Below are 14,405 nucleotides of genomic sequence, written 5' to 3'. Positions count from 1 at the left end.
ACAACAACTGGCTCTAATATGTTCTCTCAATATTTAGGCGTTATTACAAATGGCACAAAAAAATGATAATATTTAACTTCTGTTCTTGGATTTTAGGCGCAATTAAATACACTAAACATAATCTTCACAAGAGTTATTAACAAAAGTTTAAACGATTGCCATTATAATTTACATGAACTTTTATTTAAGTATTAATTATTTGCAAAAATTAAAAGCCATTGTTATTTGTAATATCAATACATCTAAGTCACGTAAATACAACACATATTGCATTACAAATGCTATAGGTGTCACATTTGCAACAGTTAAAACTATTGACATTGTACATGAGAAAGATAGTAATTTCAATATTTTCAATACCAACACATAAATAAAAAATTAGTCAATTTACAATACAAAAAGCTCAAACTTTCCTAATGCGAGACCTATTGCAGTGCAAATGCTTGTTGCTTTTGCCAATGTTTGTTATAATGATGAGGGCCCAGCAGCACCCACACCAATAAGGTTTTACAAAAAAATGCCAAAACAAGTCACGCATAGATAAAACCAAAAGACTGACCAACAATTTCATACCAATTGGCTTTACCAATGCTTGTTTATGTTTACTATAATCTTATTGAAACTGGTTACAGTGATTTTCCATTATAAATATTTTTGGGAAATACTAGCATGCATCAACACATTTTACTAAATGATGCTGCAGAAAAACGCTACCTAAAATGTTACAGTAGTTTAGCTAAATGTTTTTGCTCTTTTTGTGAACATTTTATCTTGAAAGCTAAGAATAATCAATCTTGCTTTCAAGTGTCTCCATATATTTGCATCTAATCAGAGAGCATTCTGGGAGCAGTATGCATAACCTCATAGTGCTAAAAAATGAAAGCGTGTGCACCCATTTTTATACTTTAACCACTGTCAGTAGTAGTCTGAGCTTACAACATGTACTTAGATCGCTCACCCTAATAATAAAGGTTTTGCATTTATGAACCATAGATACAAGTTTGAACAGCGTTAAAACATGGAAACGAATATTAACCTTAACTGCAGGCAATGCTTTCCCTGATCCATCATGTGGGACTATTAACTGTCAGTCAAAGGGTTTGTGCTGTAGGGGGTTGGGCCTACTTGTCCCAAGGACAAAATACACATGGAAACTTGTTGACCTTGACCCCAAACAATATGTCCCGGGCGTCGGGCTATAGGAATTCCACATCCCTGCCTCCAAGGCATTGCTGGGTCGGGTGCTTGTTTGATGGCCTGTAATTTCTTCAAATCGACCAGCACCCCTTCTTGACTGAAAAATAGCCAAATAATTCAATGTTGATTTGGAAGAAAGAGCTAATCTATAAATGGAGGGTTATGCCTTTCTCCCACAGGCATTTTAGGTTGGCTCGCAGGCATTGGTGATGTTCTTCTGTGGTGGCAGAATAGATCAAAATGTCATCACTGACATTCATGACGCCTTGTAGACAAGACAGCACCTCTCCGATCACATTCTGGAATACCTCTGCTACCGATGATACCCCAAAACTTAGCTGCTTGTATCTTCACAGACCCAGGTGCGTAGAGAATGTTGTTGTGTATGAGCTCTCTTCTGCTAGAGTTGTATTCCGCTTTAGGTGTCATTATATAGGTTTTCATGAAACATGTCCTTATATAGGCACAATTCGCATTGCCCTTATATAGGCATATGATCCCAGTTCTTATTTAGGCATTAGCCATGCTATCCAAATACAGGCATGGTCACCTACATCCGTCCACCCCAACGTCACAACGAGTTCTTAGAAATCAGACCCTTAAGCTCTTGGGAGTTTCCCTAGCCCAGGATTGATTTCTCCAAGAACTCATTTATTATGCATGACCTGCTATTCCTTAAGGGTTCATTCCTGACGTCTTCCTCTGCCCGACTTTACATCAATGCTAAAATTCCAAGGCACCTACCAGGTATAAATATACCTTCCCTTGCCCAAGCAAGTAGGAGGAGACCTTGACTTTAGAGGAGCCTGTGTCCCAGCCTGACGCACTGACAAGAGACGCTGTCATCCCTGCTCGCAGAGAATCCAGCTTCCAGTGTTCTGACTCCCTTCGCGGGGTGTTAGAGTTCAAGACCCGGAAAGAGATTCCCACCTCTCTCATTCTCAAGGCATGGAGCTGACTAGAACCTAGAGGGACTCTTGGCATACCAGACTTAGCATACTATACTAAACTATAGAATAACATCCTATAGAATACAGCACCTACTTCTTACATTGTACTACACTTAGGTTAGGTACACTGGGGTAGAACTTGTTAAAGAAGCATCTCATGAGTACTCACATTTTTAGCTGATGTTATTTATGTATATGAATATATGTGTCATAGCTAAAAGATAATGCTAGCGCAGTAATTTCTGTCTACTGCTTACGCTGTACATAATATATCTTGCATACTGTCTTGTGATTATAACAGCTCATATCTCTTACACAAGAAACAAGACTGTTCAATAAATCCTTTTATTGAAACGCCCGTCTTTTCTTTCTGTGTAACTCTGAAGAAACTAAGCATGCACGATTACTGAGTGAAACTGTAATCTATTGTTTCCATGATTCTGAGAGTGCTTCGATTCTAAAGGGAAACAAAGTTGTCATGTTTATGCGGTTGCCAGAAACTACTTCCTTCTTGTTTACAAGGAGTTTCTAGTGGCCTCTGAGTTAGCTGGTACAAATTAATTAAGTTTAATATACTCGATAGGGGCATACTGACTTCAGTCCTATGCCAAATCTATAGGGTATATTATTCCAATGCGCAGAGCCTATTAGGGAAATAGGAACTACACTACACTAGTTAGTAAACTATCTGACCCCGTTCGGATCAGCTAAAATATTGTGGGGGTGGTGTGCCTCTCCCTCTTGTTGGCTGTGTTTGGAAGATGTATGTCAATATACACCCTCACCTTACCTGGCTGTTTAGGTGTCTTGGCAATTGCCATTGGTGATACACAGGGCGTTGGGCCGGATACTTTCTAAATTTCCCTCAAGCTCTCTAGCTTGTCGAGTTCCTGTTCCACTAATGGCTGCAAGTGAAATGGCACACAGCGATGCGTAGGACTACTGGCTTGACCGATGTGTAAAGTGATGGGTGGGGCACACAGGCATCCTAGTCCCTTGAACAAATCTGGTAACTGGTTCAGCATTTCTTCTACCCAGTATGCCTGCATGTTTCTGGCAGAAGACCTGAGGCCAAGGTCTTCAGCTGTATGACATTGCAGCAGGATGTCTGTCTCTTTCTCAATGACATGGATTGCTGCCATTATTTCATGATCCCTTGACCGCACACATACTTTCATGAGTCCTTTTAGTGGCAGCGGGGTGGGACATCCATATGTGTAGATCTTGGTGTGTGTCGGGGAGAGTGCAGGCCTCAGACGGAGGTATCAATATTGTTGTCTTCCCATCACATTCACAGAGGCCCCCGTGTCCAAAAAAGCCTTGAATTCTGACCCTGCAATTTCCACCATGCAATTGGGTTACGGTCTTCCGTGTGGCCTCGGGTCCCCAGTGAAACAGATGAGAAAGATCTTCTCTTTTTCTTCTGAGGGTGATCCCTCCTGTTGATGTCCAATCCACGGTCTGTGTTTGGTAGCCCCCTGAGCCTCTGGATCATCTAGCGACAGTGTCAGATTGCTTTTGTCTGAGTACCTCAACTATGTGCTCTCCTTCCTCTCGGACCACCTCTGCATACCTTGGTGAAGTCGTTAAGCTTGCCACAGCTTGAGCACGTCCGCCCCTGCGCCTGGCAGTTCTCCAGGGGGTGTTCCTTGTGACCACAGTTATGGCACTGTGCACCAGCGAGGTCTTGGACCTGGTTACATTCGCTCTTGTCTATATAGCGTATGCATGCTCCACTTTCACACTGTGTGGCTTACGTGGCCCCTGCGTAATTGCCATGTCCATCTCTGTTGCCTTGGCCGCCAACAGATCGTGTGACCGTGTTAGAAATGGGGGTCTCTAGTTGGCAAGAGCTTGCACCTTTGTCCAAATAGGGACCCTTCTTCCTATTTAGGATAAGGGAGTTACACTCCTAAAATAACCCCTGCTCACCCCCTTGGTGGCTTGGCACGAGCAGTCAGACTTATCTTAGAGGTGGTGTGTAAAGCATTTGCACATAGCCAACAGTAATACAGAGTAAGCACTACAAAAGTTTAGAAAAATATCCAATATTTTTATATACTTAAGACAAGACCAAAAACGATACAAATCCACAATACAGTACTTAAAAATCTACAGTTATCAAAATCCGCTTTAAAAACAGTTCCTTGATGTCGATAGCTCCGTCCGGGCCTATCACGGCATCGCGATCAAACAAATCCAAACAGTTCTGGCTGACCGCGGCATCTAGGGCCAGCTACGGTGGCAGGAAGACCCGCAAACAGTACCTTTTAGAAATGCAGGGTGTCGATGACCTCTCGTTGAGCTTCTGAAAACACTGTGTCTGCAGGCGTTGGTTTTGGAGGTCGGTGCAGGAGTAATCGGGGTCCTCGAAGTCACACGCGTTGCAGGTTGATCTCCTCTCTGTTGGTGCCCTCAGGTCGCAGTGCGAGCAGCGGCCTGGTGGCGGTACATCTGTGAGAAAAGTAAAGAGCTGGGCCTGCACACCAAAAATAGTGAAAGTAATCTAACATAAATGCTCAGTTGGTTGGTAGTATAACTGCTGTAAAGTGTGCTGTCATGTGCTGGGGTTTTAGCCCTGACCTCTATGTAAATTATCACCATATTAAGAGGAATGGGATGACCCAAACCTGCATGACACACAGCTCTTGACTATGAAGTCTCTAACAAATTCAACTTAAACGTTATTTATCTAAACAACAATGTGCATAAAACATTACATCGTGAAAGGCTTACAATGAAAACAAAACAGGTTGTGTTATACGAAAGTGTATATTATGAACATATAACAAAATAATTCTCTCCTTGATAGTTAAGATCCTGTTGATTCACAAGAATCATGCAATGAGAAAATGAACAAAGTCTTCATTTTAACAAAAAGTCCCAATGCATTTCGGGTTATTCAACCCTTCTTCAGGGGTTAAACATCATCAAGAAGACATAGGTTTCCAAAAAGTCCACCGTTTTTAGAACTACAACAGAACAAAGAATGGCATTATATTCATGGGGTTGTAAATGTTCAGGTTTGTTAAATTAGGATTTGCACTCAAGAGGTGATATACAGCAACACGCTGTGTGAAGGAAACAAAATGTGAAATAATACTGAGGTGAAATGCATGCTCACATAAACCGAATCACCAATATGAGGTGCAGAACGGCGTGCGAGTGAAAAAGCGATTGAACGACGTGCTAGTGAAAAAAGTACACAATGATGCGCAAAAAAATCAAGAAACTGGGTATTTACATGTGCTCGGTAATTGAAAGTGAATTAGTGTTGGATACGCAAAGATCTCTACAAGAAGTGCACAAACGGCTGAAGTAAAAAAGAGCGTGTTCAACAAAGTTATACTCACTACGGGGTTATCACGATTCAAAAAAGTGGCGGGAGAATGTAACAGCTTACCGACTGGGTATTGCTACTACCAAGTCTGCTAAAACAAAATAAAATGAGGATAATCATGTGTATCCTGCCCAAGATATGGGGAGGAAACCAATTTTATCCACCCATATGTGATGCCCCTTGTGCGTAATGTGAAGTCTTACCCGATGAAATCAAAGCGCAGGAAACACAACCAATCTGAGGGAGGCTAAAGAAAATATGTATTTGAATGTGAGTTCGGAGATAGTGTAGGAACAAGGGTGGTGTAATAGTTTAAATGAAAAAAGCCTCCGAAAATTTAAATGGGCTTACCTCTGTGACTGGACAATATGTTCTCATGTTGACCTAGTCTGCAGCTTCATGTACAGGATTTGCACTCTTTCTCCCATTATTATTTTTTGACTCACAGCTTTTCCTTTTTTCTTTCTTCTCCTTTAACCCCAATACCCACGTTTCATCTATTCAAGCCATTTAGGAAATAGTAGGGCTTGTTTTGGCACCAACACACATTTTCAATAAAGTTTCTTCCAACATCCATGCTTTTTTGTATCGCTGCCCCTTTAAATACGTGACGATCACGTACGCGTCAACACGCACGCCTTCGGCGATGTTGGATTACAGGAAACGCTAAACCCTCGCAGTCACGGAGGTAAGCCCATTTACATTTTCGGAGGCTTTTTTCATTTAAACTATTACACCACCCTTGTTCCTACACTATCTGCGAACTCACGTTCAAATACATATTTTCTGCAGGCCCACGAGTAGCATTGATTCACAGGCCCTGGCACCACACTGAGTACACTTTACTAAGGACTGACAAGTAAATCAAATATCCAATCATGGAAACACCAATCCATAACACATTTAACCACAGGAGCACTTGCACTTTACCACTGATCAGCAGTGCGAAAAGTGCGCAGAAACGCTACGCCAGCAAAATCGGAGTCAAAACCGGGAGGTCAGAAAGCAAAATCTCAGGGAAAACACGCAAAAAGATGCCAAGTCTAACAGGATGTCATCTAAGCTAATGTTCAGCTGGCGCAGTATGAGGCCTGAAGAGTATTATTTCGGCACCCTTGTATAATTTGCACCTGAATCTCCTTGGGCTGATCATCCACCCAGCATGTGCTGGCTTGCGGAGGTCTGCATAGAATGCACCAATGCTTGAATCTTTTGAAATAAGTTTTCAGCTGCAGGTCAAAATGCGTATTGAGGGCCCTCCCTGCTGCATTGTAGTCATCCGCTGCTCCAGTGTTTGGGATATGTTCAAATAGTTTATAGGTTTCTTCCCCAGCATAGCGGAGCAGAAGTGATCGCTTAACTATGCCATTGTTTTCCCGGGTAGCTATGACATAATTGTTCAGTCTCCCCACCCATGTCTTCATCTGGGTGCAGCTGTTGCGGGGTCAATGAGTTCGCTAAAAGGCTGTAGTACTCCTACCAGTGCGTGTTGTTGTTGTTGGGGCATCCTCACCTTGTTGGACCCCTGGCCATGTGCTGCATTGTCCTTATCTGCCATATCCTGTTACGGCATATCGCGGTGCCCAGCCAGAGGATGTACTGAATACATATCCAGGCTGCCCCTGAATTGTCCGGGTGGCTCACTACAGCTAGGAGGAGAAGGGATGGCGTCCTGGGAAGGACGGACCTGGGAGATTTGATTTGAGGTTGCTTTGCGTCAGGTGTGATCTAATGACTGGGGTAACTTAGGGCTAAGAATGGAGAAGGAGGGGCAGGAGAAGGTGGGTCAGGATCTGGAGAAATCGGATGGAGAGTCATGAGAAAGTGGAACTGGAGGGCCAGGAGGAGGAGGTGGGCGAGTATAGTTTGAAACAGAGATGCAGAGGGCTATGTGAAGACAGGCTGAGAGTTTGCATAAGGACAGTGCTGGGGGACTGGAGTTAGAGGATGCTGAGGACCAGGAGAATAGGGGGGTGGAGGAGGAAGAGGAGTGGGAGGAGGACAGGGGCTTGGATAAGGGTGTTGAGGGTCTGGAAAATAAGATGCTCTGGGGTCAGGAAAATGAGAGAGCCGAGTGTCAAGGGAAGGAGATAGATGAGGCTCAGGAGAAGTTGGTTCCAGAGAAGGAGGAGGTTAAGAGTCATGAGAAGAATGGGGATGATGGTCAGAAGAAGGGCTGAGGGATAGCAGAATGCAGTCCTTGTTGGGTTGAAGGTGAAGGAACTGGGGGTTCAGGGAACCAGCAGGCTGGGAGCTAAGGGAAGGAGGGACCCTAGTTACAAGAGAATGAGGGGATAAGGAATGGTAGAAGGAAGGGGCTGCATGTCATGGAAGTGAATAGTTGTTGGTCAGAAGGAGGTGCTGGTGGGCCAGTGGTTGGCTGAATGTGATGGGAAAGGGGGAGTGAGGGTCTGGAGAAAAAGGGGGTTGGGCAAAGAAAATTAGGGGTCTTGTGCTAGAAGAGAGCGCTAAGCAGTAGGAGAAAGGAGGTGCCTAAGTTTCATGTGAAGGAAGGGGGCTGTGATTGTCATGAAAAGGAGACGGCTGAGGATAGATAGAAGGGTCTGGCGAAGGCGATCAGGTGTCAAGGAGGGGACTGAGGGCCAATTGTTCTACCACAAGCTCTCTGCTTACTATCTGGGACCTGCTAAAGGTCTCATTGAATACATAGTTGAGTGGTTAATAGTCCCAGGCCTTTACTTCTGCCGTCATACGTTCACAGCTTGTTGAGCACCTGTATTGAAAATGATTGATTATGTGCATGGTCACTAGAATCATGCAATTCTGCGGATGGAGTGTTGTCGTCATGATTATGGATTTGACGCATTTGCCATCTAATGCTGTATAAGGCGCAGATTTAAACAAAAAAAAAATAGTTTCTAGCTCAAGCGGATTAAAAGTTACTAATACTGTTGTGGCATGCGTTTCTGTCAGTGGAAGGCTGTTCGCTGACCTTTTAGTTGCTTATTGCTGTATTTTGGTGTTAACCCGGTGCTAATGAAGCGAAACCTTTGCCCAAACAGTGTTATTGTTTAAAAATGACAAAATAATGAAGTAATACTATCACAAAAGTTGCTACATTACACTGCATAGCTTGCCTTCTTTTGCTGCAAACGTTTGTCAACCCTGCTGCTTAATTTGGCCTTACCCTGCCACTTAATTCCAGTGGCCCTGTTGATGTGTCTTTCGACTCAATGTGCCATGTTTCATTATTTTTTCTCATTCCCTTCTCTCTTTTCTCTACAGGAAAACAGCTGGATGGCATCTGGTGAGTGTAGTCTAAGGCGCTCCTTTATCGAGTTGGGGGTGGGGAGTACCTACCCACTGGTATATACGTGAAATGTTGTCCTGTGGACCCTTCTAATGGTTCAGAGACCTACACTCATCTTCTGTCTCCCAGCCATGTAGGACTTAAATAATGATTTAAACAATAGATCACTATCCTTACAGGGAATAATATAGTGTTGCAGCCAACACTGAACATGCTTGGACCCGAAATTCCCCCCTTGCCCTTCAAAGGGTCCTTTCCATGTTTGTCCCTGGGGTGCCACTATACATTGTGCTTTCTAGAAATGTATATGCATTTGAATAGAGACGTAAGAAGGGTGATAGCTCAGTGTGTCGATCTGCTGCTTCAGAGGCACAAGTTGAGGTTTGGGTAAATAAACATGAGTGACCACTTTGAGGAAATTGTTTTTGGTTTTGTAGCAGTAACTGCACTCATACTATTATCATGAAAACTATAATTCGGCCGCAAAATTCCGTTGCACTTAATATTCTCTTTTGAGGGCATATGTCTTAAAACTGTGCCTTGGCCCACCTGCCGGGGTGAACAACGGTGCCCATACTCTGCAGAGATTGGCCATCTAGGCTGGGTTAGCCAGAGAACTGGCCTTAGACAAGAAAATCTCCTGGATGGAGTGACAAAAAACTTGGCTTGCCGAAACCTTAGAAATTACACACTTGACTGAAACGTTTTTGGGTAGATTCAGCAAGTAGGGCCAAATTTATAGGCAAATCAGAATATGATTTTCTTTATTGGGGAAGATACTAAACATAACTAAATGGTGGCTAATTTGCATAATATATATCATGGGGAGGAGTTAAATCGTAGAGATAAGTGCATATTTCCTATTTTCAGTCTGTTTTTACCTGCAAAAAGTTATAAAGCAGTAGAACAGAAAAAGCAGAAACAAACATGTGTGGAAAAGTGTTGTGCATAGGTGGAGTTGGCTACGCAGACCTTTGCCCCAAAGGCTTGTCACTGAGATGACTGATCTTTTCAGTGGGCCTTTGGTTATCACCATCCACACCAAAGTGTTATATTCCAATACATATAGTATTCACAGACCCTCTCTCCTTTGCATTCGTAGGCACAGTGGTGTAGTGGTGTATGAGGATGAGTTCTTCTACGGCAGCGGGGGCATCACCAGCTGCCCTCCGGTAAGTCTATTTTACTCTGCCAAGCTACCTTTCTCTTTCTGTGTCTGTCAATATCATACGTGACTGATCACGTATGATCTGGTCAGTTATTCACTCCGGCACGCCTTGTATTACTTCCTTTCTCTACAGGGAGGTACAATGTTGGGGCCTCCTGACTCTGTGGTGGATTTGGGGAGCACAGAAGTGACCGAAGACCTGTTCATGGAGTACCTTGCATCCTTAGGAGAGTCCATGTTCTGGTGGGTTCTTTTCTACAACCCTTTTACATGTTCAAGACCAGAGAGCCTTTTTCAGAGTTGAAAACCAGAGTCTATCTTTGTAAACATGGAAAATATAAATTGCACCTTTGTAGACTAATGTGAATTAGAATATGTAAAACAAAGCAAGAGATGCAGGGACTGCAACCTACGTGTAAGCTCCCACAAGACCAAAGGAACTACTTTTACTGCTAACACTGCCAATGGCACCCATGAGAAGTTTCATGCATTGATGAATACTTGGTTACTGACAGGTTTTTTGGCAAGAAAAGGCCGTATGGTGTTGGACAGCCACTCCACACTTGCTAAGTGGCCAGCTAGGTTGTAACAAAGTGAACCGCAAGTCATTTTGTTAGTAGGTTGTCAGGCAGATCTTTGGACACCATCATGATTCTCTTCTTGTCAAAGTTATTTACCTGGGTGAACAGCTTTTCATTGCACCCTCTTATCCAGCGTTTTGCCACATGCTAGACAGTCTCTCAACCAACCAAAAGCTGCACTTAGGTCCCGATGCTCATTGTCTAGGCTGGCCATGTCAGCGGACTTTATTTATTAACTTCGATGTTTGACACGTGTGGCTGTAGATACATATGTTTACCATATTCTTGCCATCTGATGTTTGCAAGTTGTTTTTGTTTCAAGAAGTCTTTTTAATCGTGAGATGTGGTGTTTCTTATCCTCTTAGTGTTCATTGCGTATGGGGACAATTCCATGTTAGTTTCTTTTTTCCTGCCAAAGGGTTCGGACATACACCAAGTGGGCTATGAAGCACGGCCCGGAACACCTTATTCATCTGACCCATTCAGTTACGCCTCCATCCCATTGCTCCAGTTTCACCCAAGCTCTGGCCCAATCCTCTCCCAGATGAGCGCTGTCTCCAGTTGTCCATTGCCAGAGAATTCTGCATGGGTGATGAAAGGCACGCCCTTCCAAACTGCCCTTGCTACCAATTAAGGTACCTTGAAATGTGCAATTTATGCCTAACCCCTGACTTTGACAGTGCATCTTGTCTGTTCCACAAAGACTCTTCAGTACCAAAGGGAATGCCACTGTGCACACTGTAGCATCAGCAACAGGTCATCTCGAACACTGCAGACCTTTTCCACGGGGAAGATCCCCTTTGGCACAGAGGAACAGGCAGGGGCTACCCAGCCCAGTCTCCTGGCCGTGCAACTGTCGCACAGTCCAGACACTGTGTTGTTGAGAAAATCCTACGAGCACCACATGGAGGATGTTGAACCTGTGCCAACGACCATCTCTTGCATAAAGACCACGCCCAGGGCTATGAGTTTGCCTTTGCCCTTTGAGGCCCAAGTCAGGTCACCTACGAGAAGTCCCACTCTGAGGTAGAGCTGCAATCGCGAAGGAGTCAGACATCCAGCACTGAGCAAAGGCGCCAAGGAAAAGGCCAGCAATGAGTCACCACCGCCATTGGGCGTGGGTCGGCACCGACTAGAGGCTTTGGAGCTGAGCAAGCCTTCAGCCAAAGTCGTCCATCACCATCACCCGTAGAGCCCCATCTGCTCGAAGGGAGCGTAACATTAGCAGCTGCACTCTTAAGATGAAACATCTTTGGTGCCTGTGCACAAAAACCCACCTCTGCACAGAAGACAAAGGAGAAGTTGAGCTCTAGATCACCGTCGATGCCTGGAGAAGAGGACACTGATCTCAGCAAAGCTACCTCCATTGGTGTCCACTGCCACATCCCAGAGTTGCTTCATTGAAAAAGGAGACTCTCCTTTGGGCAGAACCCTCCTCCAGGCCTCCCTCTCCAGAGTCAGCCCCGAGGAGACCCAGAGACGGAGGCACTAGTCCTCTTCTCCCATCGTATAGACCACCAATGTCACCGCCTCCACCTTCCTTGCAACTACCTGTGAGAAAGTGGCTCTGTATAAACTGTTCCCAAATAGGTACAGTGTGTACAGAGTCCACAGTCCCCAGAGGTTTGGCAGAGGTTAAAGTTAGATATAACCTTACTCTCTAAAGTGGTAGCTTGGTCGAGCAGTAAGGTAGGATCAGACGACAGTGTAAAGCATTTGTTGTACACACTCAGTCAGCAAATGGTCTCACACACTCAAGAACTGAACTCTAGGTCAATTGTTTTATTTAAAAAATATATGGTTGTTTTATTTTAGAACCAACAATAGGTATCAAAATATACTTTCTCAGAATGAGAGGCTTTAGTTAAATACTTTTGCAATATGCAATTGACTTTTGTAGGTAATAGTTACAGGTTGTTGCCATAGGCAACACAATTTCAAACACAATAATACATTGAGCTCAATGTGAATTTTAAGTTATTTGCAATAGATTACTTTCAGGATTACTTTTCTAATTCCAGGACTGGATCCTAGATTCAGTCCTGGGACAGGTCTTGGAAACAAGTGAGTAAGTTCGTTTTAGTTACTGTTTTTTAGGCAATATGTTGCTATTTTAAAAGTCATAGAAAACCAGTCAATGATTCCCTATGGGAGAAAATTCAAGTTACAGGTAAAGTAGGTTCTCGTTACTTTTGTAATCTAAGGCTGGGCTCCTAGGCTCAGTACTGGGACCTCTATCTAAAACAGGTAAGTAATTACGTTTTCACAGTTGGTACGATTTTCAAAGAATATTCGTAGTTTGCAAAAATCGACACGTAGAAGAAATTTCACATTAAAACAGTCAATGATTTCCTATGGAAGAAAATTGGGTTAGTGGTAAGTACGGTTCTGAGTACTTTTCAGGGTCAGTGCTGGGCACCAAGATCCAGCACTGGGATCTCTCCTAATAGCAGGTGAGTATTTCCGTTTCCGTTACTCGGTTGATTTTAGGTGAATATTTTAAGTTTTAGAAACTCCACACTTCGAAGAAATTTCAGAAGAAGCCAGTCAATGTTACCCTATGGAAGACAATTGGGTTATCGGCTTTTGGGTAAGTACTCGACTGGCAGAGTTAAGGTTCTGGACACAGACTCGGGGGTCTCCCAGGGTCAGGTTGGTACAGTTGTTACACCCTCAGCGGCACTGGGGCGGCTGGGTGCAGAGTGAGTTAGGCCCAATGTTATCCTATGGGATGCCGGGGGGCCTTGGTTGGTGGCTGCTGACTAGCAGGCCACGCAGCTGTGCGAGCTGGGCTCCTGGTCACTTGCTCAGGGCAAATGGGGAAGTAGGTAGGAGTAGAGGTTACACTGCCAGGGCCACTCGGGTGGCTGGGTGCAGGGTGCTTTTGAGCCTTTGGGCGCTCAATGGATTTCAATAGGAAAGATCCAGGATGAACAAAGGCTGCAAGCTCGGGGACGAAGATTCTTCTGGTGCCACCACCACTTCGAGAGGTAAGTTGAGTAGTTGGAGGATAGGTAGGTACCCAGGAGTCGAGCACAGGGGGCCGCAGGGCACTGGGTGCAGGGGTGCCTTTTGGTGTCGGGAAATCTTACCCTCTGTTGATCGCGGTTGGTGGGGGGGTCCCTGGTTCTGAGGCTGCATGCGTCGTCAGAAGCGTCGAGGTGAGTCCTTGGGTGCTGGATTCGGGGTCACAGTCGCCGGGGGGACGTCCTCGGGGTCTTTGTCCACTCTGGCACAGGCCAGGCTTGGCGAGTGCAGAGTGTGCAGGGTTCGAGGTTCCGGGCTGGTGCCAGGGGTTAGAAACTTGCTTTGAGCAGAGCCACTGCTCATGGGAGTCCCAGATGCTCAGAGTCACAAGGTAGCCAGGTCCTCTGGGGTTTGTGAGGTTGCTGGCCACAAGAGGTGCCGGGATTTAGCAGGAGCCGGATCGAGGGTCGGCTGATAGGGCTGGGGCCAAAGCAGTTGGTGTCTTCCTCTTCTTAGCAGCTGCACGGCAAGTCTTCTTTCTTCTTACTCTTCTTTGCTTTTTTGGAATCTGGAATCTGGAGAAGGAAGGTTCAGGGTGCCTCTAAATACTAGATTTAGGGGTGTTAAAGGTAGGTTAAGGGCAGGGACCAATGGGTCCCTGCCCTGGGGTGGGTACACCCCTATCCTGCCACTCTCCTGTGGGAGGGGGGCAGTAGCCTAGTCCTGATTGTGCAGGGCCTCCCATCTTCAAGATGGTGAGCGCCCGGAGATGTGCTTCACCTCGCCTCCCCCATCTGAGGGGTGGTGTTGGCAGGCTGGTACATCCCCTGTCCTTACTTGGGGTTTCTGGCCAGTCTTCCCGCCAGAGTGGGGGTCAGAAACGGTGGGGGCCAGTTTGCTGGGTACAGCAAGTCGCCTGGAGACCCTCACA

General features: G+C 45.0%; 1 protein-coding gene across 1 annotated transcript in view; it reads left to right on the top strand.

The window, feature by feature from the left end:
- The window catches only part of DESI1 (desumoylating isopeptidase 1), a 71,573-nt gene that overhangs the window by 18,596 nt on the left and 38,572 nt on the right, over positions 1 to 14,405 (top strand). Inside the window, exons 2-4 of the mRNA XM_085601210.1 lie at positions 8,734 to 8,755; positions 9,861 to 9,930; positions 10,060 to 10,169. Coding sequence (XP_085457336.1) covers positions 8,734 to 8,755; positions 9,861 to 9,930; positions 10,060 to 10,169 — 202 coding nt within the window. The remainder of the gene's footprint in view (positions 1 to 8,733; positions 8,756 to 9,860; positions 9,931 to 10,059; positions 10,170 to 14,405) is intronic.

This window comes from Triturus cristatus, chromosome 4_2 (assembly GCF_964204655.1).
Source record: "Triturus cristatus chromosome 4_2, aTriCri1.1, whole genome shotgun sequence".
Lineage (NCBI taxonomy): Eukaryota > Metazoa > Chordata > Amphibia > Caudata > Salamandridae > Triturus > Triturus cristatus.
This window is presented reverse-complemented; position numbering and strand designations above follow the sequence as displayed.